We start from the raw sequence: 17,193 nt of genomic DNA on the forward strand, positions 1-17,193 counted from the left end.
TTCTTATAAATACTCTCATGACTACTTTATCATGCAAATAAAGCATAAATTGAAAAACAAAAGTAGGTTCGTATTTCCTTTCCCCTTCAAATCCTATCCAACACAATCAAGCAGGCTCCTTAATTACACTACGTTATGGGTGATACATGTATAAAAATCAACCTCGAATACCCTCGAATATTACTTTTTTATGCCTACACTTGCCCACATTCATACCTCCCTACTACCGCTGTGAGGAAATTCGATGTCCAGCGACTCGAGTCCACATAGGTCCTACCTTGAGAGCTGGTAAATCGACCCAGCTGGAAACCAAAATTGACTAGTAACTAGCACTAGCGACTAGTGGTAGGCATCTCAACCGAGACACATTAACCCCTTCCGCTCGACCATATAAATTCCTCTCGTTGGGTCGGTTTACTCCCATAGCTTCGCACTCCCTCCAACCCTAACCAGTAGATAAGCTAGACGAGGAAGCGATCGGAGGAAGAAGAAGCACCCAAACCCTGCGCTCCTTCGATTCTCCTTCATCCGTTCCCCTGGTAAGTCTCCTTCTCTTATCTCATTCGATCCATGGTTTTTGGTCTAGGTTTTGGTTTGGGCTTGGGTTTGGCCCGGGGTTAGGCTTGGGCGTTGTAGTTGGAGAACCTTCTTCGTCGCTTCCTTTTCTGATCCTTGTCGTGGGGCTGCGGGCAGCGTACCGCTCTATATGATTTCTCGGAAAAGAGTTGTGGAAGCTGAGATCGACCAGGACCAGGCGGCTGCTGTGGCTGACGAGGCTTTGCATAAGAGGACGAGAGAGGACTTGCTGATCTCTTCGGCTGTGGCTGAGGAGACATCGGTGATGGAGGTGGATAACAGCCAAGTCAATGGGATGCAGATTGATGCGGATGGGAGCAAGCCAGATGACATCGACGAGGACCTCCACAGCAGGCAGCTGGCCGTGTATGGACGGGAGACGATGCGTCGACTTTTTGCCTCCAACGTTCTTGTTTCTGGCCTTCAGGGTCTCGGTGCTGAGATTGGTACGTTTCGTTCTTTCTTACTTTCGTTTTTCTTTTTAGAACTTTGAGTGTTATGTGACCGTAATTTAGATCTAAGTATCTTGTGGGATTTAAATGTGGCAGACCTCATTTAACTATTCCTAGGGATTATCTGGTGCTTATGGGGATTCAATTCTCTAGGAGTTTTCATAATTGACTTCCATTGGAAGGCTCTTTTTTTTTACATCTAAAAAAAAATATTTTCCTGTTTATTATAGATTGCAAATTGAACTGGAGATAGTTGCAGGGATAAGATGATTCAGTTTTCTTTGTGGGTTTGGATTTTAGTTAAATATCAAGACTATACTTCCTTTTCAAGATTCACCTCAGTATAATGATGCCCTTATCATGGAATGGTATATGCACTGATCAAAATGACTCTAACCTAAGAAATATTTATAACCTTGTTTATCTGTTTTCTTTTCTACTGAAACTTAACAGGGAATCATTGCTAATCTTTTAGAAATTAAAGTTTTGCATATTGTCATACTACTGTGCTCTATGGTTGGCTAGATACAAGTACTTTTTATGACTTGTGAAGCCTCTTTCTCTTTCAGCGAAGAATCTTGTTCTTGCTGGTGTAAGATCTATCACTTTGCATGACGAAGGGAATGTGGAAATGTGGGACTTATCTAGCAATTTCTTTTTCTCTGAGGAAGATATAGGTAAGAACAAGGCACTTGCATGCGTTCTGAAGCTGCAAGAACTGAACAATGCTGTTGTAGTCACTACTTTGACTGGAAATTTATCTAAGGAGAAACTCTCTAGTTTCCAGGTTTGCTTCCTAAACATTGTTCATTCAGTATTTTTGTTCACTTATTAATGATCAATGATATTTCAGTATAATTACACAAGTGTGTCCACGCTGTGTGTCTCACTTTGTATCAAGTGATTCCAAGTAATAGTCACTTTTTGCGTAACCAATCTTTATTATTTCACCACAAATCCTATAGTAGAGTGTTATTTCTGTGTGTCTTCTGGTTTCTGTCACTTTTTTGTTTTCTTTACTGCCTGGATTGTGTGTTCAGGTTTGTGTAGACACTTTGTTGTCCCAGTATCTTAACATAGTATCTAGATCATTTTTTTATGTCATGCAACATCTATATGTTTTCTTTAATCTATTAACTGATAATCATACTAGTTATCAAGTCCTTGTCACCTTTGTTAAATTCAAATATTAAATCTGTATTTGAATTATAATTTTTTTCTCAAGATCTTACATGTATTTTTTCAGTTTGTCTTGAGAATTTTATATTATTCTGGATGTGACTGTTATTCCTTGAATGCCTGACTTAATTCTTTTTCACTCCCTTCCACCTTCTGTAGATTTTTAGCCAACAATTAATTCAATACATGGATTAATATATATCTTTTCTTCTATTCATCTAATATCCATGGTTCCATTCTTTTTTTTTTTCAATTCATTCGATCAATGTTTTATTGATTTTCTCAAGTAAAATTTTCTAGTTGTATTCAGTTTTTTAATTTTTTTTTCCAATCACAGATATCTAATGAGGCAGTATGTCTGATTGTAAGTAGTTGTGGTAGTTATTTACTAACTAGAATTAGGTTTAACTCCAATGATGGGCAAGTTTAATGGCAATCTTACTCCACATTTTTTGATCCAAACAAATAAAATAACAAATAATTTACACCATTCTAGATAATAATTAAAAACCAGTTCGTAGAAAGGAAGATCAGCTATGTATACAAAGCCAGAGTTCATTTTTCTGTCCGGTGCCCACGGGAGTCATTCACCGGATCAAGGTGACATGGAATTGGTTGATTCCATGGCTGCATATTAAATGAGAATGCAGAATGCAAAGTGGGTGGTAAGGGAGTCATATGTCATAAAGAAGAGTAGTATTGTAGGAGAGATGGGGTGGAAACAATGTAGAGAGGTAGAGCTAGAGCTAGACCTAGAGCGAGGATAAAGTAAAAGAAAGAATGGTAAAACGAATGCAAAGGTTAAGAGAATTGGAGATAACAATGATTGGAAGAGTAATGGATGGGTGGTCTGCAGTGTGTTATGGTGTGCACTAAGACTACCTGCTAGTTGTACAAGTTCACTTTGTATTTTGAAGCACTATTGTCAACTTTTTCTTGCAATGCTTGATAGTCTTCCAAATGGCTCAAAACCTCACTTATGAACATGTTGATGATATCTATTCCATTGGCTTTAACATGTTTTCTTGCCAATATTGATTTTTCATTAATGAATTGATGGTGATTTTTGATATTACACATTCTAAAGTACCTGCTTTAAGTCCGTTTTCCCTTAATTTATTTTACTCACTATCATGTATTTTGTCTCAAATAACATAATTGGAATGCAATGAGCCTTCAATTAATATATTTTTGTAAGATTTGGGACATTCCAAAAATTTTGAGAATTGATTACTATGCTCATCTGATTCTACCTGAGTTCATCTGATTGGTGAAATTAAAACACTTTCCTAAGACAATGTTTATGTAAATTGTATGTTAAACAATGCAATGTAATCCATCCCATTAGATTATTCAAGTAGGTTATATAAGACTTTGACATGAATCTGTTATCAATATTTGGGTGGGTATATGGTAGATTGTGACACCACTATGCTTGCTGCATGAAAATGTATTTAGTTTATCTGATGAGATAAACCTTACCTACATGGCGACTCCATTTTAGAATATTGGCTTACCGCAGTTTGGATCTCCTGGGGATCTCTTGGTCCACAATTCCTGATCCCCTTTTAGTCCCTACACACTTCGGATGCTGTTTTATTTAGTGAATTCATCCAAAAAAGTAAAAATCTAAAATGCCTCGATTCCGTGCATAAATTATAATTTTTTTTTTAGCATTTTTTACCTTATAAATGTATTTAATGAGCTTTTTTCCCCAATTTTATCCCTGAAAAAGAGAAAAAACCCTCATTAAATACATTTATAAGGTAAAAAATACTAAAAAATTATAATTTATCCATGGAATTGAGGCATTTTAGATTTTCACTTTTTTGGATGAATTCACTGAATAAAACGGCATCCGAAGTGTGTAGGGACTGGGAGGGGATCAGGAATTGTGGACCAGGAAATCCGAACTGACCAGGAATTGTGGACCAGGAAATCCGAACTGGGCTTGCAGAGGTTCTTGGTGTGAACATCCTTATAATGGTCATGTCTTATCAACTGTTCTGTGGATAACCGAAGAATCAGAATGATAAAGTTTTATCTTTATCTCCTCCTTAATTTAATAGTTGTTTCTTTGGGTCCTTTCCATTCTATCCTTTTGCTGATGATTGTCTTTCACTTTTGCAGGCTGTTGTTTTCACTGATGTAAGCATAGAAAAAGCACTTGACTATAATGACTATTGTCACAATCACCAACCGCCAATTAGCTTCATTAAGTGTGAAGTGCGAGGTCTTTTTGGTGGTGTTTTCTGTGATTTTGGTCCAGAGTTCACTGTTTCTGATGTTGATGGCGAGGAGCCACATACTGGTATCATTGCATCCATTAGTAATGATAATCCTGCTATGGTAACATGCGTGGAAGATGAGCGGCTTGAGTTCCAGGATGGAGATCTTATTGTCTTCTCTGAAGTTGAAGGGATGACTGAACTAAATGATGGAAAGCCCAGAAAGATCAAAAGTGCAAGGCCATATTCATTCACTCTTGAGGAAGACACAACCAACTTTGGTGCATACAAGAAAGGTGGAATAGTTACACAGCTGAAGGAACCCAAAATCCTTAAATTCAAGCCTCTAAAAGATGCTCTAAGGGATCCAGGGGAATTTCTCTTGAGTGACTTCTCCAAATTTGATCGTCCTCCTCTTTTACATTTGGCTTTTCAAGCATTGGATAGATTTAGGCATGAGATGGGGCGATTTCCTCTTGCTGGATCAGAGGAGGATGCTCAGCAGATGATAGCTTTTGCTATCAACATGAACGAAAGCATGGGTGATCAGAAGCTTGAAGAATTTGATAGGAAAATTCTGCGGTACTTTTCTTATGGTTCCCGGGCAACTTTGAATCCAATGGCTGCAATTTTTGGTGGTATCGTTGGACAAGAGGTTGTGAAGGCTTGTTCTGGAAAATTCCATCCACTTTTTCAGGTGAAGCATGGCTTTTATTGGTACATTTATTTTATTGATGGTATATGTGCTTTATGGTTTTATTGTGCGACCTAACCTAGTTAGTATTGGAAATCTGACAATGTACCTAATACATGTTTTTCTCATCTTTGACAGTTTTTTTACTTCGATTCACTTGAATCCCTCCCTGTAGAGCCGTTGGAACCTAGTTATTTTAAGCCACTGAATCACAGGTATGATGCTCAGATCTCTGTGTTTGGGTCCAAGCTTCAAAAGAAACTGGAAGATGCCAAAATATTTATTGTTGGGTCTGGTGCCTTGGGGTGTGAATTCTTAAAGAATCTAGCATTAATGGGTGTTTGTTGCAGTCCGGAGGGAAAACTCACTATAACTGATGATGATGTAATTGAGAAAAGTAATCTCAGTCGTCAGTTTCTCTTCCGCGATTGGAATATTGGGCAAGCCAAATCCACTGTAGCAGCCATAGCTACCTCATTAATCAATCCCAAACTTCATATTGAGGCTCTCCAAAACCGTGCAAGCCCTGAGACTGAAAATGTGTTTGATGATGCATTTTGGGAAAGCTTAGACACTGTTATTAATGCACTCGACAATGTAACAGCAAGAATGTATATTGATGGTCGGTGTCTATATTTCCAAAAGCCTCTTCTAGAATCTGGAACTTTAGGTGCCAAATGCAATACACAGATGGTCATTCCTCACTTGACCGAGAACTATGGAGCCTCTAGAGATCCACCTGAGAAGCAGGCACCCATGTGCACTGTTCATTCATTCCCCCATAACATTGATCACTGTCTAACATGGGCTAGATCTGAATTTGATGGTCTTCTTGAGAAAACACCAAATGAAGTGAATACATTCCTATCTAATCCAGATGTGTATGCTTCTTCTATGAGAAATGCTGGAGATGCACAGGCTAGGGATCTTCTTGAACGTGTTCTTGAGTGCCTTGACAAGGATAGATGTGAGTCATTCCAAGATTGTGTTAGTTGGGCACGTCTAAGGTGACTATCATTCTCTTATGTTCTCGAGACAATTTTGTGACTTTGTTTTTCTTTAAGTTTGTTCCCTTTTGCCATTTTTGAGTCATTGTTTCCAGCAGTTTTGGATATTTTTTACATTTATTATTATTATTTCATTTGAAGGGGAGCCTTGGCGCAACGGTAAAGTTGTTGCTTTGTGACCAAAAGGTCACGGGTTTGAATCTTGGAAACAACCTCTTGCAAAAAGCAGGGTAAGGCTGCGTACAATGGATCCTTTCTCGGGACCCCGCATAGCGAGAGCTTCGTGTACCGGGTTGTTCTTTTTTTTTTTTATTTCATTTCAATGGCCTAATACTTTTATATGCATTTTTTTAAGGATAATGTTTCAATTTCTTGCGTGTCATACAGTTTTTTCTCATTTTGGGGAATCAGATCCGACTGTCTGGCATGTTAAAAGAAGGAAACCTTTACTTTACCTATTTTATTGTTACTTCGTGTTGTTAATGTGCTTTTTAATTAAGGCTACTTAATGTTTTTGTTGGTAGGATACTTGTTTCTATTCGTCACTCTAAGAATACTAGTTCAGGGGCAGCATCAGTATTATTGCATTCCCTCTATTTTTCTCTTATGTTTATAGGTTATTTTAGAAACAAAAGTATATTTTCAGGTTTGAGGATTACTTCTCCAATCGTATGAAGCAGTTAACATTTACTTTCCCTGAGGATGCAGTTACAAGCAGTGGTGCACCTTTCTGGTCTGCTCCTAAACGATTTCCACGACCATTGTTGTTCTCTGCTAGTGATCCCAGTCATATTCAATTTATTATGGCTGCTTCTATTCTTAGAGCTGAAACATTTAGAATTCCTGTTCCTGATTGGGCCATATACCCAAAGAAGATAGCTGATGCTGTTAATAAAGTTATAGTCCTTGAATTTCAGCCTAAGACAGATGTTAACATTGTAACTGATGCAAAAGCTACTAGCCTTTCGACTGCTTCCATCGATGATTCTGCAGTCATCAATGACCTTATTACAAAGCTTGAAGAATGTTCCAAGAAACTTCCCACAGAATTTCGTATGAACCCAATTCAGTTTGAAAAGGTAGTATGTTTCTTTATATATTTCTAAAAAATATGGTCAGTTATTTTGGTTCCTTTTTCTCATGTTTTTTCAGAAGGTCCTTGATATCATCCACAATATACTTATTTTTTGGATTTACTTTGTTGTTCCACTTCTCTTTGCTTGATGTTCATGATATGCTCTCTCAAAATTTCACGTCTGAAGCAGGAACAAGGAGTTATATTATGAAGGATTTAGCAAAGAAATGGTCTTCAGTAATTACATCCTTAGTAAGAGGCTAAGAGTTACTGTAGCTAGATCTCTTTGTGGACCTCTTTCTTGTCACTTAAGTTTTGGTTGGGAAGAAGGTCCAGTTTATCTGATTTGATCTAGCAATGGTTTTCAAGACTTTGGATCTCATACAGAGGCATCCAGTAGTAAAATATACAGTGTGTTTAGATTGGGTATTAATTTCTTGCCTACTTATCTGATCCTGTCAGTTAAGGAAAATTTTCTCATCCCCTTACAAAATGACCATTCCCAATGTTTCCCTTTCCCATGAATTACTGTTTTCGGTTCCTTGAGGCTTTCCTTCATGACATAATTTCACTTCTTACATCCATGTGGGGTTGCTCTTATAGTCTGTCTCAATTTTAGCTAAATTTATCTCCACTTCTATAATTTTGTTAAACATAACCTCTTTATACAAAGAGCTTTTGTACATTTCCTTATCACCACCAAACTCTTCTTATATGTTTTACCTCTGCCTTTAGACTCTCCAATAATGAATCGAGCTACATTCTCGGTCTTATTTGTCATTATAATCAACATAACAACAATACTAACACTTTTTTTTTTCATCATTCTATCTTGGATCATCTTATGTTATTGTTCTTAAAACTCCATTATATCCAACATTGTTTATACATGATTCTTTCTATGTTCCTTGTAAAGAAAAAAAAAATCTATTTGACATGATTATTGTCACTCTTAAAAGTAATTAAATGCTCATCGATTTCACTAAGAATTATAAGATATAATAGAATAAAATTGTACCTTCAAGTTCCTTCTTCATGTTTGGTCCCTTGAAGTTAATTCCAATTGTAGTCGGTAGGAATCAATTTCCTAGTATAAACTGGCCTGAGAAAATTAACTGGTTCAGCTTCTATCCAAATTTTTATTCTTCTTGGTTTTAGTTTTACTAATCTAGACTAGTTTTCCATGTCTTCTGAGCCTAGGTCTATATAAAATTTCCCACATTGTTTATTTTAAGCAATAATATGTTTTTCTATTATGCAACTTTACCTCCTCTCATGAGGTATTTGATAGAGGTATGCAACCTCATGCAATCGCAAGGACACCATGATATATCCTGATGCTAATAGGCCTTAAATCTCTCTTCACAGCCTAAAACATTGGACTAAATTTAGTGTGGCATACCACTATGTAGAATATACATGTGCTATATTGTGGAATCCTGAGAGTGCAGGTTGCTGTCCCGTAGGTGGCAGAGGTTACTGTAGTCTTGGGTATAACAGGAGATAAAGGCTAAGTGTTCTTCATGCATGAGCACTTGGTAGTCTACTTTGAGATGTTCATGGTGATGCTCTTGAGAATGAAAGTGATGAAAAGCAGTTAGTATCGTAGGCTGTAAGTAAAGAGCAATTTGATTGTTGTTTATATCGTCTCTTTTCCTAGTGTTCTATCAGTATTTTGATTTTGGTGTGTATTGGTTTTGGCTTAAAAATTACCTGTTTTGGTCCAAGACCCAGATGATAAAGGTTAGGGGTTTCACTAAGCATTGATGGGTAATGAACAAAGTTGTCTAAATCTTATGGCTATGGATCTTAACTGTTGTATTTGACAGTTCAAATAAGATACAAGATCCATCTAGGATGATGAGTCTTAAGTCTTCACCCTATCAGGTTTGACATCTGTGCTTTCCTAGTTCCAGTTATTAGTAATATTACCACCAGCATCAACAGTTTGTCAAAGTTATTGTATATTTATTTCCTCTGTAATGTTGTGTGCCAGTGTACTTTATGAAAATGTTGTGGATTTGCACTTTAATGTTTGTTGAACATAGATTAGGTATTTATTGGGCATTTGGAATTTGTACAGGATGATGACACCAACTACCATATGGATTTTATTGCTGGGCTAGCTAACATGCGTGCAAGAAACTATAGCATCCCGGAAGTTGATAAACTGAAGGCCAAGTTCATAGCTGGGAGGATCATCCCAGCGATTGCTACCTCAACAGCTATGGCGACTGGTTTTGTGTGCCTCGAACTTTACAAAGTACTTTCTGGAGGGCATACGGTGGAGGACTACAGAAACACATTTGCTAACCTTGCTCTACCTTTGTTCTCCATTGCTGAGCCCGTTCTGCCTAAGACAATCAAGTACAGAGATATGAGCTGGACAGTGTGGGATCGCTGGATCATTAAGGGTGATTTTACACTTCGGCAACTGCTGCAATGGCTCAGGGACAAAGGGCTGAGTGCTTACAGTATTTCCAGTGGAACTTCTTTACTCTATAATAGTATGTTTCCTAGGCACAAGGATCGGATGGATCGGAAGGTGGTTGATCTAGTTAAAGAGGTCGCTAAGGTTGAAATACCTGCTTACAGGCGCCATGTAGACGTTGTGGTGGCTTGTGAAGATGAGGAGAATGGGGAAGATGTTGACATCCCATTGGTGTCAATTTACTTTTGCTAGTCGTGCTCTAGATTGTAGGATCCTTGAGACGGATGGTCATTAATTCTCTAGCACCTTTTTCCCCCGAAAACTATATTGAACGCAATGGGCATCACATTGTCACCATCTGTTTTTTATGGTACAATTACATTTATGAAGACTTAAAGAAAAGGAAAATGAGTTATAATTATGATGTGTATGATTATATATATTTTTAGATATTAATTTTTAAGTATCATCTATGTTTATTATATTATATTTTATTATATAGTCATATTTTTATTTTATTTTGTTTGGAGGTTTGTTTTTTATTTGTTTTGATCGATAAGATTCATTGGAATAAAATGAAGTAAAATGGAGTGAATTGGGTGTTGGAGTGAATTAGCAATCAAGGTTGTGTGCATGACTATCTTGCTTTAGCTAAGACCCATGATTTAGCATGACCGTGCCTCTCTTCCTAGTAAGTTACATGATTCAGTCGTGCCTTAAGACATGATCGTGTCTCTCTTCTCATTTCTCATGGTCTGGTCGTGCCATGATGCATGGTTGTATCTAGTCTTTTAGAGAAGCCCATGGGTAGGCACGGGCGTGCCTGCCTTGGGTCGTGGCACATGCCACGGTTGTCTTGAGGCACAATAGTGTGGTAGAGAAAACGAGAGGCTATGCCCCTGTTATAAAAAGGAATTTTCTTTCATTTTCACTCATTTAATTCGTAGTTTCACCCCTTTTCTTGGGAAAGAGTTCCTGGGAGAACCTTAGGGGTTCCATGTTCATCGATTTGCATGATCCGTCGTCCTTTGGAGCAAGAAAACGCTCTGAGTATATCAATAACGTATCACTAAGTATCTTTTTTTCCTTTATTTTCAGATTTTGGTCGTAAGAATACTTTATTTTGTGTTTTTGCTTTGTTCTTCCTTTACTATGGAGTAAACCTCCTTTCTATGATGTAGGGAGTGATTTTGATGTTTTGATTGATGTATAAACTATGCATATGTTATTTTCTTGTTCAATGAAGTATTTATGTCATGTTCTATGTGTGTTGATAAAATATGTGAATAATATAAACATGTAAAAATGAGAGATTAGTCACTATGTAGAGGAGGTAATTTGGATCATATGACCGAGGGCCAGTGACAGAGGGTATTTCTTTAGCTGAATTTTCTGAAATATCATCTTAAATTGGGGCTAATCCTCCTCAAGGGATTAGCTAACTAAGAGCTTAATGAGTTTACACAAATTTAATATTAGGAAGTGATTTGTGTAATCTATAGATTGTATCCCTTTAATCGGACTTTTTATGTTACTTCTTCTATTTAGTAACATTGAATGAAATGGTGTAAACACCCGGGTATAGCTTTTAATCCTTATTAGGAAGTAATTGAGATAACTCTAGCGATTGAATGATCAGGATCCTTAGTGGCAGATAATATCCTTTTAATTGAACTTTTTAGAATTACCTTTTATTAAATGACGTTGAAATTATTGTAGCTTACTTATAATCAAGTTAGAATCCTTACATGATTATAAACACGAAAGGTAAGGAAGTAAACATATGCTAGAGACATTAATCAACATCATAATAAAACCAAAATTTTAGAAATCATCTCCTTGAGCTCATCCTCTCTCAAGATCATCTCTCTCTTCTCTCAATCTCTCATTCTCTTAAGCTTGTTCGTGATTAACTCAATCTTCGATTGTCTAGATAATTTACTTTGCAAAGTCATTGGTCCATAATCAATAGTTTCTGTGGTTTGATATTTTTTTATTATTGATGATGTAGTCGTGCACTTACGGTTTAACAATCTCATCAATACATTGCTATATGTATCAACTTAAGCTAGCATCTCCATGCTTAAATCAGGTGTTGGTTGCTTTGAGACCCTTATTTCTGCTTTTTCACTTGCAATTCAAAAAGCCATGCAGTTTCTTCCGGTGTGGAAATATTGGAAGTTGGCGAATTCTCATATGCAACCTAAATGTTCTTGCTATTTCCTTGAATTCTAGGTTACACTAGCAAATCGTCTACTTGGATATCGATCGTTTTGCTATTGCAGGAATCAAGCACTTTGTGGTCTGTATAAGCTGATCTTGGTTGAAATCAAATCCCAAATGGCAATTGATATGTTTAGCTGGAGGCAATGAATGAAATAACAATGAGAGCAAGGATTGAAGGAAAAAAAATGAAATGATAAACAAAAATATTTATCCTATTATTGTTATTTGTTTGGTTGCATTAGGAGGTAAAATGATTTAGTTTATATTGGGCCTATTCTGTCAATTAGATTCATCTGACCAATTTGACATGTTTTATTCTTGCAAGTTTGATCCCCTAACTTGCTTCGACTGTCAGTCTATCTGAATAGCTTTATCTGCTTGATCCTATTTGGTCATCTGACCCATAATTTCTTTTTAGTAGTCTATTTGATCCCCTAACTTGCTTTGACCGTTAGCCTATCTGAACAGCTTTGTCTGATTGATTATATTTGGTCCATTTGGTAGGATCGTATGTATATGAAAAGAGGTGAATCATGTGACTTTTTAAAACTGTTTTTTTTTACCTTTCAAAACTAAGTATAGGTGCACAGTGAAATAAAAACTATGTTTTTTTTACCCTTTAAAACTAAGTATAGGTGCACAGTGAAATAAAGCAGATTAAGTAAGAAAAGTAAAAATAGAAAATTAAAAATAATGACATGGCCGGTTTACTTAGTTCGAATTTTTCGACGACTCTTACTCTAAGACCCAAATCTATTGGACCTTTCCAATAAATAATCACTAATAAACAATTGATTACAAAGAGAAAAAATAAAAAAGTGTAATAACCTATAATTCCTTTAAACAGTAATATAAATAATTTTAAAATAAACATTACCAAAACAATATGTTGAAGTCGGTTTGCCAGCAGCGGTTCGACGTAGTTGAGTAGTAGTAGTGTCGCAACACAGTAGTAGTATGATGTCGGAGCAGTCGGATAGTCACGGATTAGCGTAGAGAAATGATGATCAAGCCTATGCTTGAAGCCTCCTTTTAAACAACATTAGAGGCGCTTCCAAATAGCCTAAGGCACCTTCGACATCTCTTATCCAATCTACAGTCCTCAGCTTCTATCCACGCGAGGGCGCCTCCAACTCGTTCTGAGGTGCCTCCAATGCAATTCAGGGCACCTCGAATGAGCTCCAGGTTGCCTCTCTGCGGCGAAATGTTATCCTCAATTCTTATCTGCGCAAGGGCACCTTTGCCCTGTCTAGGGCGCCTCCATCTCACTCTAAGGCGCCTTCGCGCAGCTCCGAGGTGGCTCGAGTACTATTCATCCAGAAGTGAACTTTTGCCAATTAACCTTTACAAGGCACATTAGTCTAAATAACAACAAATAACCTGCAAAATAGAATTAGTACTTGAAATAATATAACATTATTAATTAGATCCTGTTTTACCAAGACCATGATGTAGTCATGATGCAAGATACGATAAATTAAATAATAGGTGTTATTGGAGGAATAACCTTATTAGATTTTCTAGAAATTTTTTATAAAATTTTCAAAATTTAATTGGAGCTCATATGATAAGTTTAAGAGGATAGAGCTATTAGGCTTAGAGAAAGCCTGTTTGGAATGCCCATTTTAGTTGGGAGTTGATTGAGGAGTAACCTTTGGGTTAGGTTAATTAAATCTTAAGTATATAAATAGATTGTTACCTAAGTTTTAATCCCGACGCTCTTCTTCTCCTTCCATGATCCCTCTCTCTTGCGAAGCCCTTCCCTTTACCTCTTTGCGTCGTTGCCGACCGCCATAGCCCAATGCCGACCGCCATAGCCCAATGCCGACCGCCAATTGTCGTGCCACTCCAACTCGCGAGACACCGAATGTAAAATACCGAAAAAGGATGAATAACCATAAGGGAATTTTTCGGAATTTTAAAATTTTTTTGGGAATTTTTCATTAGCTCGTATGACTTAGGTTACGGGGATAAATATTAGGGCCGGGAAAGCCTGTTTAGGCTACCCCGTTTTAACGTAGAAAAGTTGGATTTTTCCTTTTCCTTTCCTTTTTCTTTTCTTTTTCTTTTATTCCTTTTCCTACGTTTCCTCCCTCGCGTGCCCGTGCCCGTGCCCTAGCCATGCGCCGAGCCTCCTCTCACGTCGATCTGCCCTAACCTCTCCGCGTCAGTTTCCTTCTCCCCGAGTGGACAAAACCCAAGCCGATCCTATTCTTCCCCTAAGTTTTGATGTTGTGCCCTACTTCTCCACGGATCTTCTTCACCGATTGTCTCTCGCGATGCCGGCCATCTTTCCCTCTATTCATCCTGGTGTTCTTTCCCTGACCCACTGACACCAGCGGACGATAGCAACGCCGAGCCCTAGCCTCTCCGTAGTCCCCGAGCCGATCGCCTTTCCCTCGCGACGCCTCCGTCCCGACTCCAGCCTATGCCCTAGTCGCCGTTTCTCCTCACCGGCACCGACTGCCCAAGCCCTGATTACACCGTCGTTTTCCCGATCGGAGGCGCCACCTTGCTCGGGTTGGTCTCGGACAGGAGTAAGGAGCCGAGCCCTTTTTCCCATCGGCTGATTGCCCGACGCCTTGTGCCCTAGCACTGTCGCCGGCCACCAGGTCCGACCCAGCGTCGCCGTCACCTGATCACCGCTGAGCACCATCTAAGGGACATCTCGACGACACCCACTGCTGATCCAGCCGATCTACCATCGACGCTACCCTCCTTGTCATGAGCAGTCAACATTGAGGTAAGCTTGTTGTGGATCAGTGTGCAGTTTAGGGATGCTTTGGCTGACTGAGGATGTTGGCGTTAAATGGGTTCATTCATTGATTGTGATTTAGGGCGTTGAAGAAGCATTGAGCTCCCTCCATTGATCACCGGAGTATCCAAACACCCACTGCCACATTCGAGGTAACGATTATCTCCAATATATAGTTTAAGGATAGGAGCTATACTAGGTTTAATCCAAATGATGGACCGATTTGGGTTAAGGAAATTAACCCTAGTCAACTATTGGATTTAATTTAAGTGGGGCTTATGGTTAGATTGATTAGGGTATTACCCTAATTTAGCCTTAAGGATTTTATTTAGCTATTCTTTTGAGTAGTAGCTAAATAAAAATGTATATATATTGGTGATACAGGATTTTGACGCGAGACGAGCATCTCGACGTCGGATTTGGACTGGATTGGACATTTTTATTGGAGGCAGATACTTTGACTTATCTTTTTAGATATGTCATTTGATATGCATAGTAGTTTTTAACAAGTAGTAATAATTATGTTTCTTATTTGTATCGGTTTGTCACTACCGGATACCTGTTATATGCTTGTTTTGCTTACTTGTTATGCATTCCATGTTAGTACCCACTTGATTTTATATGCTTATAGAGGTAGTGACATAACCATGCCTTATTATGTTCAGGATCTAGGATTTTATATCTTATTTGACCTGTGTACCTAGATCTGTTTATTTGATCCATTTATATTAGGTACATATTTTATGGAGGTAGATATGGTCAGGATTTGTATGCTTAGTGTCATGCACCATCTCGCATGATTGCATGATGTGCGATAGTCGGCTCCATTATTGTTGAGCACATCGCCAGTTACATGGATCTACACACACAACCATTCATGGGTTAGTGGTTTTTATTCAGGCAGGGTGTGTTGCAGCAGGTTGCTTTGTCAAGGGCTCCATTGGTCCACTCATGGGTAGTGTGATGCAGTGTGGTAGCAGGGCAGGGATCCCTCTTTGGACTTGCTCAGGGAGATGAGAGCATTGAGCTCCCCCACATATGATTTGGGGTAAGGAGGATAGGTGTACTCCGACAGCATCTCGTCCACTCAGTCACTCAGGAGCAGTGATGACAGAGTACATGGTTGTCACAACCCTACCCACTCGGTCTCACCATCATGTGTGAGACGTCTGACTGGCAGTAGGGGTGACCAGGACATGTCATTGGCATCATACACATTGATGCATTTATTGCTTGTGTTTGCTGCACTTGTTTGCTGTATATTTGGTGGTTGCATATGTTTGACATGCATATAGGATTTCTATACCTCTCGATCTATTATCCATACACCGGATCCTGGTTAGTATAATTTTTCGCCTATATATTTCAATTTGCATTTATCATTCCTATATTAGGAGACTATTTGCATAATTATTGCTATTGGTTATTTTCTTTCTATGCATGTCAGTAGTTACCTGCTGAGAAGTTGACTCACCCCGTTGTTATTACTATTTTCATGTTGAGGTTGCCCGGAGAGTTCCAATCGCTAGTCCCCTGTAGATCGCGAGGATATTTATTTGGTCATTTGGTTTTTTTATGATGCTATATAGACTACGTTTTAGACTTGTACTAGTTTTGTTCTATGGATTATTGTATGGTCTTTTATTTGTCGATGGATTTTCTTTTTATATTTATTTGGATATGTTCTACTATATGCCTATCTGGATGGCAGAAGAGATGAGTTGATTTTATTTGCGTCGTTGTGATTTATATTTTATGGGTGTAGTTGAGTAGGATATAAGTTTTGAGCTTTATGGGTGTAGTTGAGTAAGATTTTTGAGTTGATTTTCCTTATCGTTGCATTAGTTTAGTTTTACTATTAAACTGCGTGGGTGTTTGCTTATTTTTATTATTATTGTTCCGACCGTGTTGGCCGAGGTATTTGAATGGTTGTAGGAAGTTTTAGATTGTCACCCGTACAAGGGAGATGTTGCCGAAATTTCTTTTGGTAGGGACTACCTGTGGCGTGACAATTTATTTGGTATCAGAACCAAGTTTCGGATGCTTGGTTTTCATATTTTAGTTTTGCGTGTTAATCTTGTTGCTACAGTCTGACCTGACTGTTGTTTTGATGTTGACACAGATTTAAGTTTGGATCAGATATTAATTAGACTCAGACTGATTAATGATCAAGGTTGATCATGTGGAGAGGAAAAGTCCAAGTACGGATACTTGGGACGTGAAGTCGGAGAGGGCTCGGCAGCTCGTTCTCTGGACCGGACGAAGTCGGAGAGGGCTCGGTAGCTCGTTCTCCGGACTAGGTCAGAGAGGGCTCGACAGCTCGTTCTCTGGACCGGAAGAAGTCCGAGAGGGCTCGGTAGCTCGTTCTCCGGACTAGGTCAGAGAGGGCTCGGTAGCTCGTTCTCTGAACCGGACGAAGTCGGAGAGGGCTCGACAGCTCGTTCTCTGAACTGGACGAAGTCGGAGAGGGCTCAGCAGCTCGTTCTCCGGACTAGGTCAGAGAGGGCTTGGTAGCTCGTTCTCTGGACCAGGAAGACGTTAGGGTTTAGGGCTGGGAGGCTCTAAAACTA

The 17,193-nt window shown here is 38.5% G+C and overlaps 1 protein-coding gene across 1 annotated transcript; it reads left to right on the forward strand.

The window, feature by feature from the left end:
- Window positions 1–382: 382 nt before the first annotated feature.
- On the forward strand, window positions 383–10,063 carry LOC121967118 (ubiquitin-activating enzyme E1 2-like). Its single transcript, XM_042517155.1, has 7 exons — window positions 383–539; window positions 694–1,022; window positions 1,598–1,815; window positions 4,338–5,132; window positions 5,268–6,136; window positions 6,783–7,215; window positions 9,295–10,063. Exons 2-7 carry the CDS (start codon window positions 707–709, stop codon window positions 9,892–9,894), a joined length of 3,231 nt encoding a protein of 1,076 aa, XP_042373089.1. The 5' UTR covers window positions 383–539; window positions 694–706; the 3' UTR covers window positions 9,895–10,063.
- Window positions 10,064–17,193: the final 7,130 nt, after the last annotated feature.

Source organism: Zingiber officinale, chromosome 1B, assembly GCF_018446385.1.
Source record: "Zingiber officinale cultivar Zhangliang chromosome 1B, Zo_v1.1, whole genome shotgun sequence".
NCBI lineage: Eukaryota > Viridiplantae > Streptophyta > Magnoliopsida > Zingiberales > Zingiberaceae > Zingiber > Zingiber officinale.